This window comes from Psammomys obesus, unplaced genomic scaffold, assembly GCF_907164565.1.
Source record: "Psammomys obesus unplaced genomic scaffold, mPsaObe1.curated_primary_1811, whole genome shotgun sequence".
In the NCBI taxonomy this organism is placed as follows: domain Eukaryota; kingdom Metazoa; phylum Chordata; class Mammalia; order Rodentia; family Muridae; genus Psammomys; species Psammomys obesus.
Genome location: NW_026595563.1, coordinates 1 through 15,753, shown reverse-complemented (window position 1 = coordinate 15,753; position 15,753 = coordinate 1). Strand labels below are relative to the sequence as shown.

The window sequence follows — 15,753 nt, the reverse complement described above, 5'->3', positions numbered from 1 at the left end:
TCTGTTCTGGGTGTGAGAAGCTTGTGTCCAGTGTAGCCATCTCAGGGGCCGTGTCCTCACTTAGCCTTGCTGCCATTAGACAGTTGGTACTTAAAGACACAGGATGCTGGGACAAAAAAAAAAAAGAAACCTGACCATGAATGAAGACTTAAATATTCAGTAGTTCTGAACAATCAGAAGAGATTCTTGTGGCTGTGACTAAATACAAGCAAGTTAGGTAGATAGATGATGATCTTCTCTGGTTCAGTGGTCACTAGCACTCAGAGGCCTGAGGGCCTAACAATGTCAGTGTCTCCTTCCCAGCTTCTAGAAAGTTGTAGAATAAATCTGAGCTGACTTTCTTCATCTGTAGTTACTGTGATTCCTTCGTAGACCATCTGGGGCCATGGCCTCTGATGGAAGTATGGAGAGATTCCCTCCTTGGGGAGAGGTCCCAGCTGAGGGTGTTGCCTTGTTCTACCCATACTCAGAATCTAGAGGAAGTGGCCTGTGGCCCCTTGATTTTAGTATCTTGGAAAGAAATTTATGATGGTAGAAGTCCAGAACTGTTCGTGTGCAGTATGCCAATCATTAATTGAATTTTTTCTGTCACTTTCATTCAGAATGAAGTCACAGCTCGTTCTCGCATTGCACGAACACTAGGCCTCCGTAGGCCTGTCCATGGCATGAGCATGCCATCAGTGTACAAGCCAGGAGACCCCTCTCTGGGGCTGATGAGGGCAGATATTGGGGCAGCTTCTCTGTCGCTGTTTGGAGATCCCTATGAGCTGGACCCTTTTGACAGGTAATTGTCCCAGTGCCCTAGTTCACCCTCAGACCTGGTTAAGCTGCATGTGGCACTTGTACAGTGGTCTGCTTTGTCAATGTCCTCTTGGCATGTGTCCTCTTCAGCAATGAGGAACAGTCTGCAGATCCGCCTTCCCCTCTGAGTGCCAAGAGGAGAGTGCTCTCCCGCTCGGCCCTGCAGTCTCACCAGCCTGTGGCCAGACCTGTTGCCATGGGGCTGTCTAGGTATGTAGCAGCAGGGTAATCTGGGGTGAGTAAGGACACTGGGCAGAACTCCTCTTGGTGTGAAGTGCTTGAGATTGGCTCTGAGTGCCACATCAAAGCTAGTATCTCAGGGTCAAGAAGCGTAGCTGCTGGCCACGCTGGCCTTAGTTTCTGAGAGAAAAGAGGACCTTGGGCAGGGCAGCAGTCCTCGTCCACAGTGACCAACAGGTGCAGAGACTTTCCTGCCAGTTCTTGCCTAGTGGTGGAATGTGCAGACATACATTATAGGTGATCTCCCCACACACGTGGTCTTCATGTTAGGGCTGGTGGGTGGGGGTGCAGGCCTGAGGAGTGCAGAGGAACCAAGCTAGCAAAAGTGCTCTCTGGTTCATCTACAGGAGGCAGCTCCCTGCTGTGGCCCCAGAGCCCAGTGTGGAGGAGGCCCCCGTTCCTGACCTGTTGGGGAGCATTCTGTCTGGCCAGAGCCTCCTGATGATGAGCAGTGCTGATGTTGTCATACACCGGGATGGCTCTCTCAGTGCCAAGAGGGCAGGTGAGCACCTATGGGGTTGCTGTCGATGGATAGAGTTGGACAGGCTTCTAAGGCTTGTCCTGAGTGTGACATTTTCAGGACAGTTCATAGTGCTTAGTGTACAGTGCCCCATGAACCGTAATGGTCAAGAGTGGGCGGTACCTCCATCTGCAGCTTCTTGTCTGTGTTATACTGGATCGGACACATTTGAGTCATAGTCATGTCTGAAAAGAGAGAATAGATGGCAGGGAGGGCATTTAGGATCCCACAGGTTAGGCAGTGGTACAGCTGAGCCTTTAACAGTTGTGGCGTGACAGGAAGTATCTGCTTTGGAAACAGTATAGTGTCAGTGTCAATTCTGATCATACATCACAAATAATTGAACAACTTAAAGGAGGTGGGAAGGGTTGCTATCTGACTTTTGTCTTTTAGCTCCTGTTTCTCTTCAGCGAAATTCTGTGACTCAATCCAGAGAAGAGTCCAGGCCCAGAGACAGCCTGCAGCCGGGGACACTACCCTCAGGGAGCGCATCCAGTGGACTCGTGGGAGACAGGCGTCAAAGCTCAGGGCTGAGCAGTGGGAACAGAGCAGCTCTTCGCTGTATCCCTGCCTGCACAGTGGACACCCCTGTAAGGCTGGACTCATCAGTGGTCCCTCGTTCAAGTCAAGCTGGGAACTTGCCAAATGAGAGCAGGCCTAGCTTGAAACAGAATAACAGCCCCCAAGTTAATGGCTCCAGCGTACGGGTTGGTTCCGCCTCATGTAAGATTACTGCTCATTCTAACTTTCCATCTAAAACTATAGTTCTTGGGCATCCTCAGAAAACAGATCCCAAGAGACCTGATTTCTCAAAGCTACCCAGGATACCAAAGATCCACAGGGACAGCAGTAATAGCACACAGGACCAGGCCCCAGCCAGTGGGCAGACTGTCGAGCTCCCCAGCACTTGCATCAGCCGCCTGACTGGCAGGGAAGGTCCGGGGCAGCCAGGGCGAGGCCGGGCTGAGAATGAGCCCAGCAGCAGAGGTCCTCAGGAGACTGGCTCACACACGGGTGGTTCTCGCCCTCCTGCCCCCAGTTCCCAAAGCAGCCTGGCCCCCATAGGACCCTCAAGAGGAAAAGGCATTGGGTCTAGCTTTGAAAGCTTTAGGATCAACATCCCTGGGAACACTGCACACTGCAGCCAGCTGTCCAGTCCTGGCTTCTGTAACACATTCCGGCCAGTAGATAGCAAGGTGCAGAGGAAGGAAAACCCTTCGCCCCTCTTCTCCATCAAGAAACCAAAACAACTGAAGAGCGAAATCTATGACCCCTTTGACCCCACTGGCTCTGACTCCAGCCCTCCTAGCAGCAGCCCAGAGAGTCTTGGCTCAGGCCTCCTGCCCTCTGAGATCACGAGAACTATCTCCATCAACAGCCCAAAGGCCCCAGCCTTGCAGACTGTGCGTTGTGTTACCTCCTACAGGGTAGAAAACATCTTTGGGACCGAGATGGAACCTGAGTCCCAGCCTCCTGGTGAGCCTGTGTCTGGCATGCTGGAGTTCCTGGGCAAGGGATCTGCTGAGGGAGCTTCTGATTTGGAGCAAGAAGGACTGGGGGAGATAGAGTCCACAGAGACTCAGGGCTCCATAGCCCGGACACAGAGACCATCCCCACCAGACCCTTGGGACGATGAGGATGGGGTGTCCTGTACACCCTTCTTTGGCTCTGAGGAACGGACAGTGACATGTGTGACTGTCATGGAGCCAGGTGTCCCACCAAGCCCAGATGCTCCACAGATAACCACCCACAGGATTGTGGAGCTCAGGGCCCCATCCCGTTCCCGGTCCACCTCCAGCTCCCGCAGCAGGAAGAAAACGAAGAAGAAAAAGGTTTCCAGAGAGCACCAGAGGACACGCTCTAGCACTCGCTCTGGCTCCCGGGACAGGACTTCACGCTCAGTATCTCCAGTCACTGAGGAACACACTAAGAGGCACAGAGCCAAAGCTAAAAGTCGGAGGTCTTCCAGTGACCGTGCTAGCAGCCAGGACAGAGCAAAGAGGAGGAGGGACAGGGAGCACAGGCGGAGTGCCTGGGGTCATGGCAGGGCCTGGAGGAAGTCCAGGTCCCGCTCAGGGAGTCCTGGCAGTTCTTCCTGTGAGCGCCATGAGAGTAGGAGACGGAAGAGACGGCATTCAGGGTCCCGGTCTCGAGGCAGGGACTGCTCACCCCACAGCAGCCTAGAAAGGGACCGGAGACACAAGCATCGGGAGAGGAGCCGAGAGCGGGTGGGCAAGAAGGAGAGTGTGACTCGGTCACGGGAGAGAAGGAAATGGCGGTCTCGGTCTCCCAGCTTGGAGCATAGGTCACGGAGGCCACGCTCCCGTGAGAAGCGGCCCCATTCCCCAGAGAAGAAGGAGGAGGCTGTAAGGGAGATTTCTCCAACTCCTGCTCCACAGGAGGAGCCAAGGCAAGATGGAGATCACCCTCCCAGTCGTCCAGTCTCAGAAGTAAGTGTCCTGCCAGAGGTGGTTGTGGCTGACCTGAACCCTCCAGAAGTCCCTCCTGTCCTGGCAGAGCCAGTGGAGTGTGTGCCTGAGGACCTAGACTATGGTGATTCTGTGGAGGCAGGCCACGTCTTTGAGGATTTTGCAAATGAAGCTATCTTCATCCAGCTTGATGACATGAGCTCACCTCCTTCCCCTGAGAGTACAGACTCCTCCTCCCCTGAGCGAAACTTCCTACCAAATCCCATACTGCCCCCAGCCAGCCTTCCACAGGATACTACTGTACCTGTCATGCAGAGGGAAGTGGTACCGATCCACAGGGAAGATGTCACAAAGCCTACGCCCCAGGCATTGGCCCCTTCAGGCCAGTGCCTGCTCAGGCAGGACACTGTAGAGACCACTACTACAACTCTTAGCACCATGGGTGTGGTGCCCATGGGAAAGGACAGTCCTTTGGAGAGTGGGAGAGGATGTGAAGCAGTCAGGCCCAAGGATGCTGTGGCCCAGGCCCCGCTGCTGCGGTCCAGAACCCTGGTGAAGAGAGTCACCTGGAACCTGCAGGAAGCCAAGGACAGCACCCCAGCCCTGGATAGAGTTCCAAGTGAGTTTGTCCTGCCTGTGGCTGGGCCCCTGGTGGTGGTTGTCCTTGTGGGTCATGGGTATAGAGCAGGTGTGAGGCAGGGAAGATGCCACCCTAAGAGCCTCTCCTGAAGCTTTGGGCCCACTCCAGTGCAGCTTCTTACAGACAGATCTGCAGGTTGGCCTTGGCTCCCACTGCTGGTTCTCTGGAAATGCTTTGGCCAGGGTTGACCACAAGGCATCCACCTTCCCTGTCTGTTGGGTCCTCAGGGACACCACTTCAGAGGCCACAGAAGCCCCAGGAAGGAGACTGGGATGCAGAGGACAGGGCCCTCATAGGAGTTCAGCAGACACCATTCTCCGAGCTGCCCCCTCCCATCCACGTTCTCCAGGAGTCTGGGTTACTTGATGCAGATCCCTCTCAGGTGGGTGCTGGGCTAGAGGGGCATGGTCCTTCTGCTGGGCTTTTTGGGCTGCCCTGGCTAGGCCTTAGACCTCATGGCACTACTTCCTTTCTATACAGCCCCCTGGTGCTTCTAGGGCAGAAGGGCTGCCAGCTGTTGGGAATCTACACTCAGCAGGGGGTATTCTTGCCCAGGTTTACAGCCCCAACATGCCACCACCCCTGGCTCAGCCCTCAAGCATCATGCCCTATGCACTGGTCAGCCAGCCCTCAGTCCAGCTGATCCTGCAGGGGACCCTTCCCCTAGCAGGCTGCGGTGCAGCACAGAGCCTAGCCCCAGTGCCCACTCTGCCAGCTACAACCTCAGAGCTAGCTGTTCCAACCACCACCAACAACTCGGAGGAAAAGACCGCTGCTCCCAAGTCTGCTGCTGAGAAGACCAAAAAGGAGGAGGTGAGTGCTGCCTGTCCTACAGCCCTATCATATTGGGGCCTGATTTTAGGGATAGTAACCAGACCGGGGGGACTTGTTCAGGGTGGTAAGAGACCAGCCAGCCATTGCCTTTAGTGTTCATGGGTAAACAGACATCCCAAAACTGCTGTCTTTCCACCAACCGGCCCCCGGGCCAGTTTGGGGCCATGTTGCCACAGGGTCACTCATGTCCTCACTCCTAGTACATGAAGAAGCTGCACATGCAGGAGCGGGCTGTGGAGGAGGTGAAGCTGGCCATTAAGCCCTTCTACCAGAAGAGAGAAGTGACCAAGGAGGAGTACAAGGACATCCTGCGAAAAGCCGTGCAGAAGGTAGGCTGCAAGCAGGCAAACATGCCTTTTTTTTTTTTTTTTTTTTGGCAAGCCTGAGGTTGCATGGGATACACTGTAACAGAATAGCTAGATCTGTGTGTGACAGATAGGTGCCCTTTCTTGTTTGCATGGATGCCAGGCTCTGTAAGTGTGGAGTAGGCCAGCTGGGCCATATTCGTACATCCTAGTAAGTGCCCCTCAACAATGCTCATTAACACTGAAATAATGGATGAGGAATTTCAGATTCCCCAGCCCACTTAATTTCTCTGGAGGAACAAAGTCCCTAAGAGATGGGCAGGCCTTTCTATGGGAACAAGTCTCTAGCTTCTGCTGACCTTCAGCAAACATACAGAAACCTCAACAGCTCTGTTAAGTTTGATTGCGGGGAGGGGGAAGGGATACATGTACCCAGACAAGACCAAGGGGCCTACTTGGAGATGGCCAGGGAAGTGGCTGGATTGGTCTCCGTGACAGGATGAGAGAGCATTCAGAGTGATGTGTTCCTTCTTCAGATCTGCCACAGCAAGAGTGGTGAAATCAACCCTGTGAAGGTGGCCAACCTGGTGAAGGCCTATGTGGACAAATACAGGCACATGCGCAGGCACAAGAAAGCTGAAGCCGGAGAGGAGCCACCCTCTCAGGGTGCTGAGACCTAAGGCCAGCCACTGTGTGGGGAGGCGTCCCCAGTAGGAAAAAAATGGGGCCACCAGCACTCCTGCCTCTGAGGTTCTCATGACACCTGGCTACACCTGTCTTGCTTACAATTGAAAACTGGACTTTTTTTATATGTATATTATAGATACACTGTTTCCATTGTGCTCTAATTTATCAAAAATGGCTTATCTTTAGAAACATTGCTATGGACTCCGTGCTTGGAAGGCGAAGCTTTCTTGGGTTCAGAAAGCCTGATGGCCCAGTGGGAAAGTCGCCAGCATTTACTCATGGAACTTCACTGCTGTACCAGTTTTCTTGCTGTGGTTGCTTTGTGCTCCTGTCAGGAGACACACATCTCACCTTCCCACGGCCACCAAAAGCATGCTCCCAGTGCCTGTCTCAGAGCATTCATAACCAGAGGGTCTGTGGTAACACGCCAGTCCTTCCTTGTGAAGATGGTAATGTGCAGGGAGTGGGGTCACCTTTCATGGGACTCCGCCAGGGCAGTAAACAGGTAGATACAGTCAGGGCATAAACCGGCTTCAGGACAACACTGCTTCTGACCTCTCTTTATTGGGAGTTGGGGTTCTGGGCTAATACCACTGACCCAGATCCATGAGAAAGTGCTCGATGTCATCGTAGAGACTGTTGGTGCTAGATAGGCACAGGCCAAGACTGCCGCTGTCCAGAGAGGACACACCCTCGCGCTGCACCCCTTCCAGGCGCGCCTTGCATAGCCATGGCTCCAGCTGTGGGAAGGACACGTGTTAGGGCCCCTGCCCAGCAGCCCACACATCCTTACTTGCTAACCCAGGCTCTACCTTCACCAGGATCAAGCTCTTCTCCTTGGGCCTCCCTGCTGACAAATCTTGTCCAAAACCCAGGTAGATGGTGTAGTGTGGTGATCCTTGCCGCCTCCGGGCCCGGAACTCCTCCAACTCTGTTGGGAGGTAGCTCTGGTGAGCCTTTCTGGTGAAAGGCTCCAGGGCTCCAAAGGACAGGACCCCAGACAGGCAACCTACTGACCTTGGAAGAAGGTGCTGAAGTTGAAGATGGGGGTCTGGCAGTTGCGCTCCAACAGCTGGGCTTGGGTGGAGGGGTTCGTGGAGCCCATGGGGCTGCCCACCTCCCAGTATACCTTGCACTTGCCCATGCGCAAGGCCCACAGTGACAGCCCACGCAGCTCCAGCTGAAGGCCTGGAGACACGTGCTGCAGAATCATCTCGGTGTAGTGCAGCTGCTTCTGATCTGGGAGTTCAGCGGGGCTGGGGAAAATCACCGGCTGGGGCACTGAGGTTATCGCCGAGCCCATGGGGCTATACAGGAACACGCAGCTGGGGTGCCCCACTATTTCCTGGTGCACTGTGCGGCCCTTGTACATGATGGTTACATTCAGGAAACCTAGGTTGCGCTCTGTACAGAACAAACTATTAGGAGTGGTAGGCATGGGTGGGGCCCTTTGTCCCACACTCCCTGCAGCACCCACCCACCTCCCACTGAGGTACAGATGTGAGGGATGAGTGGTACAGTGTTCTACTTGGTAGTCTGCGTATGTGCTGGGGAGGACCTGTGCTAGCACAGCCCACACCACAGGGCCCTGGGTCCTCACCGGTCATCAGGGCTGGCTGTTGAAACCTGGGGACAGGAGCAGCTTCCACCTGCCATGCTGCATGGGGCTCCTCCGAAGCATGTTCTTGCTCCCAGCCTGGGGACAAGTTGGAGCTGACTGTCCATCTTGCCCTAGCTTCCCAACCCTGTCATCTGAGCACCATCTTTCCTCCTCACTCCAAGGACTCAGTTGTTCTCCCTCTCATGCAGCCTCAGGCAAGTGGGGTCGGCCCCAGCTCAGTCACAGTTCCTCCTGTCTCTTACCATGAGCCTGTGGTGGGACTGGATCTGCCCCAGACTCAGATTCTAGTAGGTGGTCCTCCAGGAAGCTGTATTGCAGAACCTGAAGCAAGAGGTCCCCAGTATCACCAGAGAGCGGAGAGCTTGCTTGGGGGTTTGGAGCCCAGCATTTCCCCTTGCTAAGAATGGTCCTAGGGAAAGCTTAGTGGTAGGCAGCCACCCATCCCCCACACATGGTAGGAGTGAACCAAACTGTACCTGTGTGTGTAGGGCATTGCTGAGGGTCACCTCTGCCCTATTTTCCATGGCGGGGCCTTCTGAAGGAGAGGGGAGGGGGTATTTGAATCTGAGGCCAATATGCAACTTGGTTATGATGCCTGAGTAGCTTCAAAAGTTCTCTGTCGCCCCCCCCCCCATACCCTATCGCCTCAAGCCACCAGGCACCTCATTCAGCCCAAGGCTCTGACTTGGAAGAAGTGTGGTCCCCACTCCCCAACACACACCTTGGAAGAGGAGGAACTGGGCCTACACTCAGCCTTTTACCAACCAGTTTCAAAAACCACAAACTGAACCATAAAGCCACCAAAGCAGCTGAGTCCAATGTTCGCCCCCCCTCCCCCCGCCATCCCTATTTGTGGCAGTCCTCACCAACAGATCCAGACTCCAGGCTCAGCTTGTACACCTTGTGCGGATCAGCAGGGTCTCCTGAATTGTCCTTGTGCAAGATAAAGCGCTTCGTGCTGTTGAGTGCGCATCGGAAGTTGGTTTTCCAGCCTGCTCGCTCAGCGGCCTCAGCCTCTGGGGGTGGCAAGTTATATCCACTAGGTGGCCACCTCCCTCGGGCCACAGCCCAGGCCTGAAGGAGAGAACAGAGAACGTGGGTTGGGGATGAATGAATTCCCCAGGAGTTCCGGCAGATTATCCAGAGGGCAGGATTGGGTACCACCTTGAAGATGCGTGCATCGGCTTCATCCAGATCCTTGCGCCCGAAATGCTTCCAGGGCACACGGAAGACCGTGTGAGCCTCGTTCAGCCACTGCAGCCCCTCATACTGGCCGCTGCTGACCTCACCCAGCAGCCACTCGCTGAACAGCACACGCTGGGGACCCCTGCAGGCAGGGCAACCATGCTAGGATCAGAGTCAGTGCAAGGCATACAGGACCCAACACAACCAGGGTGGGCATGTTCTCACCTCTCTATGGCCATTGCTGCTCCTACAAGGGCCGTCTGGGAGAATCAAAATAGATGCTACTCTGGTGGGTTGCAGTCACTGGAGCAGTCAGGTGTTACAAATAAGGTAAGACTCCCTTGGGTGTCACTGTGGTTTCCGCTTGTAGCCACAGATCGTGTGGCCAAGTTTCACAAAAGTGATCTAAGTGTTCCGAGTGTCGGTCACAGGTAGGAATTTAAGTGTCACAAGTGTGACCCAGGTGTTAGGGTGTTGAGGGTCACAGATGAGGTTTGAGAACTTGTAGCCACCTAGGTTGCGAACCTAAGTGTGGATTCCTCGGCCAAGGTGGCTGTGGATGTGACTACAGATGTAGCAGGAGCGCACACGTGAAGTCACAGGTGTTGATCCAGCGTCCGGGCCTGGACGGGCTGCCACAGGCTGGACCCTGCAAAGACAGGAGGCGAGAAAGGGGTGGGCCCAGGCGAGTAAAGCGAAACTGCATCTCAGGAAAATGAAACCTAAACAGTCTAAACAGCCCGCTGGTAGCTATCGGCTTCCCACCGTCTCCGTGTCTACGGGTGCAGTCCTCGACCTCTACCCGACCCTTACGCAGACCCCCAACCCCTGCAGCTCTTCTGATGGCAGATCCTACCGGGCCCGCCTCCCTCCAGTTCCCCCCGCCCACCCCGACCCTCTCGGCACTCCTTTCCCCGGTCGCTCACTACTCGGTCGAGGGGGACAAGAATTTCCCCAGTGGTACCAGCTCGCCTCCCTGCCCGCGTGGGCCGGGGGTCCCGCATACCTGGTACCGGAGCCGCCGGGACGGTTTTATCTCCGTGAGAAGCGGGCAGCCAGTGCTTTTATAGTACCTCGGTCAGGGGCGGGGCGGAGTGCAAAGGGGTGTGGCCTAAGGGCTCCGGACGGCCCCGGCGTGTCACGTGCCCGCAGCACTACGCTCTGGAATTCACAGTCACCCAGGCACATCGTAGAATCAATGAGGGAGGCTGACCGTGCTCTGGACAGAACCTCCAAATCTCGGGGTGGAGTCGGGGCACAGTAGGAGTGGCAGGTGGGGGGGGTCTCCCTGCCAGCTCCAGCCCCTCCTCAGAAAAGCGCAGCGGGATATGGCACAGATACCCAAAAGGATCCCAAACAATGTCAGCAGTTTTTATTTGTTTTGTTTAGCTCGCAGAAAAGTATTAGGAAGTGGAGTCTTAAGAGAAGCTGTGGTACAGTTTGGCTCTACACTGAGAACGACGCAGATGAGACTATTCCAAAGCCACTCATGGTCCCTCCACTTGTAAGACCATCGCGGGAAAGGCTGACACGGAAGGACTGGGGCCACCTGGGTTAAAGAGTCAAGACCCTGGCCAGGGGCGGAGGCACACACCCGTAATCCCAGCCCTCAGAGAGGCAGAGGAAGGCGAAACTCTGTGAGTTCGAGGCCAGCCTGGTCTACAAAGGGAGACTAGGATATACAGAGAAAGGCTATACAGAGAAACCCTGTCTCAAAAAACAAAAACCGAAAAAAAAAAAAAAAAAAAAAAAACCTTGTCTCAAAATTTAAAATATAACCACAGACCAGTGTTGTGCCCAGTCTTTGTTAGAGAAGCTTATTGCAGTGCTTAAGAATCCGTAACTGGCCCACGAACACAGAGTGACAGCAGAGATATGAGATATGCAGAAAAAAAAAAAAAAAAGTCTTCTGAGGTGACACAGCCATTGAACGCTGTGCTCATTGCACCTGTGGTCATCAGCAGATGCCCTCAAGAATAGTCCCGGTAACATTTCCTCCTGGCGGCTGATGGGAGCCCAGTGCCCCTCCCCCACCATCACTTTCCCTTTGGGGAAAGGGGGTGTCATTTATTCAGTGGTAAGTTGTCCTTGTTCAACTGGGCCAAGAAACTAATTGACCGGGACTAGACTCAGCGATTACAGGCACTGACTGCTCTTCCTAGAGGAGCCAGGTTCAAATCCCAGCACCCACATGGCAACTGTCTGTAACTCCAAGATCTGACACCTTCACACATACATGCAGGCAAATCACCAATGCACATAAAATTTTTTAAAGTAAATTTTTAAAAACAGCAAAACATGGGGCTGGAGAGGTGGCTCAGAGGTTACGAGCACTGGCTGCTCTTCCAAAGGTCCTGAGTTCAATTCCCAGCAACCACATGGTGGCTCACAACCGTCTATAATGAGATCTGGTGCTGTCTTCTGGTGCATGTAGACATACATGCAGGTAGAATATTTATAAACAGAAAATCAATAAAATAAATTTAAAAAAAAACAGCAAAACAAAACAATAAAAAAGAAAGAAACTAAGTTCATAGGGCTACTGAGGAGGCATGAAAGAAGGAAGGAGGCTTGTTGAGAAGGGTTCCAACAAAAGAGAAAGGACGATGAGAGGGGAGAATGGGGCATGAAAATCACCAGTTGAAACGAAACCAAAATCACATTATATAAACGATAAAACTGTCAATGAGAAAAGTACTCAGATACTGGAAGGAAATTAAAACTCTTGGAAAGGAATTTGGTGTGACTTTTCTAGAAAGCATGCCGTGGTTCCTGTTGTACAAGAAGCCCAGAGAGTGGGGCACCCCCCAGGAAGCAGACCCAGAGAGCTGTGTGTAACCTCCTTGGCCTCCTCTACCTGCTGACATGACTTGTAGGTCCGTTTCTTGTATCTAAGGTTTCTGTGTGGGGCAGAGTGCAGTGTTCATTGGCACAGCAGCTGGAGTTTTGTTTGTTTGTTTGTATTTTTGTTGTTGTTGTTGTTGTTTTCTTCTGAGAAAGGGTGGCTGCCCTGGAACTCCCTACGTAGACCAGGCTGGCCTCAAACTCACAGAGATCCACCTGCCTCTGCCTCCCACACTCTGAGGTGAGCCACCACTCCCGGCCAGACCTTTCTTTGCAGCAGTTAACCAGTCTCCCAGAAGACATTGCCCGTGGATTAGGCGGAGCTGCCTCCTTCACCTCCCCCAAGAGAAGCTGTCCACATTGGGCAAAGAGCTGGAGATTTCTAGCAAGGAGTCCTGTGTCCCCTCCGGCCCTCGCCCGCCCCCCGGCCCCCCCCCCCCCGCTCCCCACCCCAGGCATCGTCCCATCCCCACCCCCCACCCCACCCCGCTACAGAAGGAGCTTTGGCGGCTAGCCATCTGGAAGCCCTCATTTGTGCCCTCACAGCAGGTGTTTTACTCGGAGCGCGCTGCGCTCTCTGAGGTGGAGTGCAGGGCTGTGGGTGTGAAGTCGGCGGGAGTCGGGTGAGCCCCACCGCAACCCGAAAGAGGAAGCCTGTGCGATTGGCCTTTGTTGAAGGACCTTCCCTGGCACCACTCCCTGGCACCGCATTAGGAGAATTCGAAAGTGCTACTTTAATTAATTAGCAGAGGAAAAGGGAGTGGCTTGGGTTGGAGAGTGGGGGGGTGCCGTCCTAGATATAAGTGTTTTCGTGGTCAAAGTGAGGATTCTTATTCCGGTCAAGGTCGTCGTCGTCGTCGTCGCTGCCCTCGCTTCCCGAGGCGCTGTCTGCGGTAGGCTCGTTGACGACTACCACATCGGCTTCCGCCCCAATGTCCTTGCCGAACCATACGGCCTTGTAGCCGCCCTCCCCCTCCGGCCGCCGCTCCTTAGTCAGGATAGACCGCACAGCTGAAGGACCGTCTCCAGCCTGGACTGTCTTAGGAGACCCTGGGGCTCGGGGCTCGGGGCTCGGAGGCGGGGAGCTGGGGGGCGGCGTGGGGCTGGAGGACATGGGGCTATGGGACCCAGGGGACTGCTGGGTGGGCTCAGGGCCTGACTCCGGCTGAGGGTTGGAAGCGGTTGCCCAACTGGTCTTGTCGTCTGGGAGGAAGGTCAGGTTGTCATAACCACTCGACTTTGGCTCCTAAGGGTTCAGCGAGGGCAAAGGCCTCAGAAGCTGTGCTGTTACTCCCGCTGGTGCCTTCCGAACCTCCTCCCACCATCGCTGGTTCCCCTGCCCCCCTACCACGTGGCATCAGCACACCCACCCCAGCCCACCTCTGTTTTCTCCCCCTGTGAAGCTCTTTCCCCCAGTTGTTTCTCTTCAGCCCTCCATGTCCCTTTTCTGTGCTCCCTTAGCCCCTTTCTACTCTATACCTAGCCCAGGATCCTTACCGCAGCCTTGCCAGAGCAGCATTTGAGCCGGTGACGGTAGTGCTTATGGATGAGGATGACCAGGCCGATGAGGGCCAGCAACAGCAGCGCACCTAGCACGCCGCCCAGAACTGCCATGTCCACCGTGGAAAACCTCTGGCCGTCACCCACCTCTCCTCCTCCTCCTCCTCCTCCTCCTCCTCCTCCTCCTCCTCCTCCTCCTGGTGGCTCTGTTCAAGACATCAAGTCCACTTACTGTTGAAACACTCCCAAAAGCACTTCCCCTTCAACCTGGGCCTGGCTGAGCTACCAGGACTCGCCTGGCCCAACACCTCCAACTGAGGTTCCGAGAATGGGTGCGCTGCTGCTAACTCCACCAGGAGCCTGCCTGGGATACCGAGGCTCCTGGTGTCATGGCTGCCAGCTTCTGACATACCAGGACGGCGTTCAAGGGCGCACAGTGAACCGCTGGCTGTAGTGAGCTTTGTCTTATGTGGCTTCAACTCCAGTTTTGAATACATGTAGCACCTAAACCGTACGTAGGTCTCAGTGACACTTGACACAGTTTTTAGAGAACACCCATCAGAGGGGCTGGAGAGATGGCTCAGCGGTTAGGAGCACTGACTGCTTTCACAGAGGACCCAGCACCCACACGGCAGCTCACAGTTGTCTATAACTCCTATTCCAGGGGATCTAACACCCTCACACAGACATACATGCAAACACTAATGTACATAAAATAAAAATAAATACTCATCAGAAGTCGGCCATGTACAACTGCCTCTGGTGATTATTCCTGTGGGACAGCTAGTCATGCCTGGCCCTTTGTGACCCTGTACCTTGAAGGGATTTGTGGGTACAGCTTAATGAGCAGTACAAAGACCTGTCAGTGGGAATCTCCTCTGTGTGTGTGTGTGTATTGGTTTGGTTTTTGTTTTTTGTTTTGTTTTGCTTTGTATTTTTCCAGACAGGGTTTCTCTGTGTAACCTCGGCTGTCCTGGACTTGCTTCGTAGACCAGGCTGTCCTCGAACTCGCAGAGATCCACCTGCCTCTGCCTCTCCAAGTGCACCCCTCCCCCGGCTGTGCAGTGTGTTTTAAGTTTATATATGTAGTGTGTATATTTGTGTTGCATGGCGAGGTGCATGTTGTGGTCAGAGGACACCTGCAGGCGTCAGTTTTCTTTCACTAAGTATGTAGGACTCAGGGATCTAACTCAGGTTTGTCAGGCAAGATACTGAGCCATCTTGCCTGTCCCCATCTTATTTTGTAAGGCAGAGTCTCTCACTGGCCTAGAGCTGGCCTTGGGCTATGTGGCCAGTGATTCCAGGGTTCTTCCTGTCTCTGACTTCTCAACACTGGGCTGTAAGTGCACCCCTCTCCCAATGCCTAGCTGTTTAATGTGGGTTCTGGGGGCCAAATTCATGCTTAGAAGGCCCAAGTGTGTCATCTCCCCAGCTGTGCGTTTTTCGTTTTTGTTTTCGTACCACTGCCTCCGTACACTGCTCAGGCTAGCCTTGAACTCCTAGGCTCAAGCGACCCTCCTACCTAAGTTTCTCTAGTAGCTGGCATCACAGGCATGCACCGCTACATTCAGCCATAATTTTTTTATAGGCACGTTCTCTCTGTGTAGCTGTGGCAGGACTGAAACTCATTATATAGACCAGGCTGGACTCACAAAGGTCTGCCTTTCACTACCTCGCTAGTACTGGGATTAAAGGAATATGTTAGCCCACTCTGACAGCCATAAAACCTTAATTTTTATCTTGTACCCCCCTAGGTACTGGAGTAGAGCTCCCACCTGAAGACCCTAAATACAGATTGTCCTGGGAGTTAGGGGACTCACTGGCTCCAAGACCTGCTTCTGTGTCCCCACACCTTCCACCTTCACCCCGTTATAATCCCCTGGGGCCATCTGTCTGGAACTAGACAAGATTCCTTGGAGGTAGTCAATGTGGTTAGGCCAGGCTAGCCTGGGTGGACCCTGTCCTACAGCATATCCCTGGAACCCCTGTCTGAGTTAAGAAGAGTGATGGGGACTCCAGAACAAACAATATGTTGAACTACCTGAAGGTGAGGGACTCCTGATGGGCCCAGTGGCTGTCGGCTGAGAGGTTCCTGGCTTGGGGGGCTGTGTTGAGCCCCCACTGGGTGTGGCTGGCTTAGAAGAAGT

The 15,753-nt window shown here is 54.1% G+C and overlaps 3 protein-coding genes across 7 annotated transcripts in view; 1 reads left to right on the top strand and 2 right to left on the bottom strand.

Annotated features, from left to right (window-relative positions):
- Phrf1 (PHD and ring finger domains 1) overlaps positions 1–6,966 on the top strand; it is a 32,897-nt gene extending 25,931 nt beyond the window's left edge. For 3 of the 5 annotated variants that reach the window (XM_055619302.1, XM_055619299.1, XM_055619301.1), the window contains exons 11-18: positions 603–784; positions 892–1,011; positions 1,389–1,543; positions 1,955–4,609; positions 4,858–5,012; positions 5,111–5,443; positions 5,665–5,793; positions 6,306–6,966. In XM_055619302.1, coding sequence (XP_055475277.1) covers positions 603–784; positions 892–1,011; positions 1,389–1,543; positions 1,955–4,609; positions 4,858–5,012; positions 5,111–5,443; positions 5,665–5,793; positions 6,306–6,449 — 3,873 coding nt within the window. In that variant the 3' untranslated portion in view covers positions 6,450–6,966. The remainder of the gene's footprint in view (positions 1–602; positions 785–891; positions 1,012–1,388; positions 1,544–1,954; positions 4,610–4,857; positions 5,013–5,110; positions 5,444–5,664; positions 5,794–6,305) is intronic. The other 2 variants (XM_055619304.1, XM_055619303.1) reach the window with 1 other exon arrangement.
- A 35-nt stretch (positions 6,967–7,001) lies between these two features.
- Irf7 (interferon regulatory factor 7) lies at positions 7,002–10,331 on the bottom strand. The gene is made up of 10 exons (XM_055619305.1): positions 10,269–10,331; positions 9,488–9,911; positions 9,242–9,404; positions 8,944–9,151; positions 8,554–8,612; positions 8,320–8,398; positions 8,057–8,152; positions 7,474–7,860; positions 7,269–7,387; positions 7,002–7,196 (listed from the first exon to the last, which is right to left on the bottom strand). Exons 2-10 carry the CDS (start codon positions 9,499–9,501, stop codon positions 7,041–7,043), a joined length of 1,281 nt encoding a protein of 426 aa, XP_055475280.1. The 5' UTR covers positions 9,502–9,911; positions 10,269–10,331; the 3' UTR covers positions 7,002–7,040.
- Positions 10,332–12,816: 2,485 nt separating this feature from the next.
- On the bottom strand, positions 12,817–15,747 carry LOC129685799 (cadherin-related family member 5-like). The gene is made up of 3 exons (XM_055619306.1): positions 15,648–15,747; positions 13,604–13,812; positions 12,817–13,352 (listed from the first exon to the last, which is right to left on the bottom strand). Exons 2-3 carry the CDS (start codon positions 13,718–13,720, stop codon positions 12,900–12,902), a joined length of 570 nt encoding a protein of 189 aa, XP_055475281.1. The 5' UTR covers positions 13,721–13,812; positions 15,648–15,747; the 3' UTR covers positions 12,817–12,899.
- Between the last annotated feature and the right edge of the window lie 6 nt (positions 15,748–15,753).

Excerpts from the sequence above, each read along its gene's own strand:
- LOC129685799 (XM_055619306.1), bottom strand. The coding sequence starts at position 13,720 with ATGGCAGTTCTGGGCGGCGTGCTAGGTGCGCTGCTGTTGCTGGCCCTC. Across the intron at positions 13,353-13,603 it reads GCTGCTCTGGCAAGGCTGCG|GAGCCAAAGTCGAGTGGTTA; the intron begins GTAAGGATCCTG and ends CTGAACCCTTAG.
- Irf7 (XM_055619305.1), bottom strand. Across the intron at positions 9,152-9,241 it reads CCGATGCACGCATCTTCAAG|GCCTGGGCTGTGGCCCGAGG; the intron begins GTGGTACCCAAT and ends TCTCTCCTTCAG. Across the intron at positions 8,613-8,943 it reads CCTGGAGTCTGGATCTGTTG|AAGGCCCCGCCATGGAAAAT; the intron begins GTGAGGACTGCC and ends CCTCTCCTTCAG.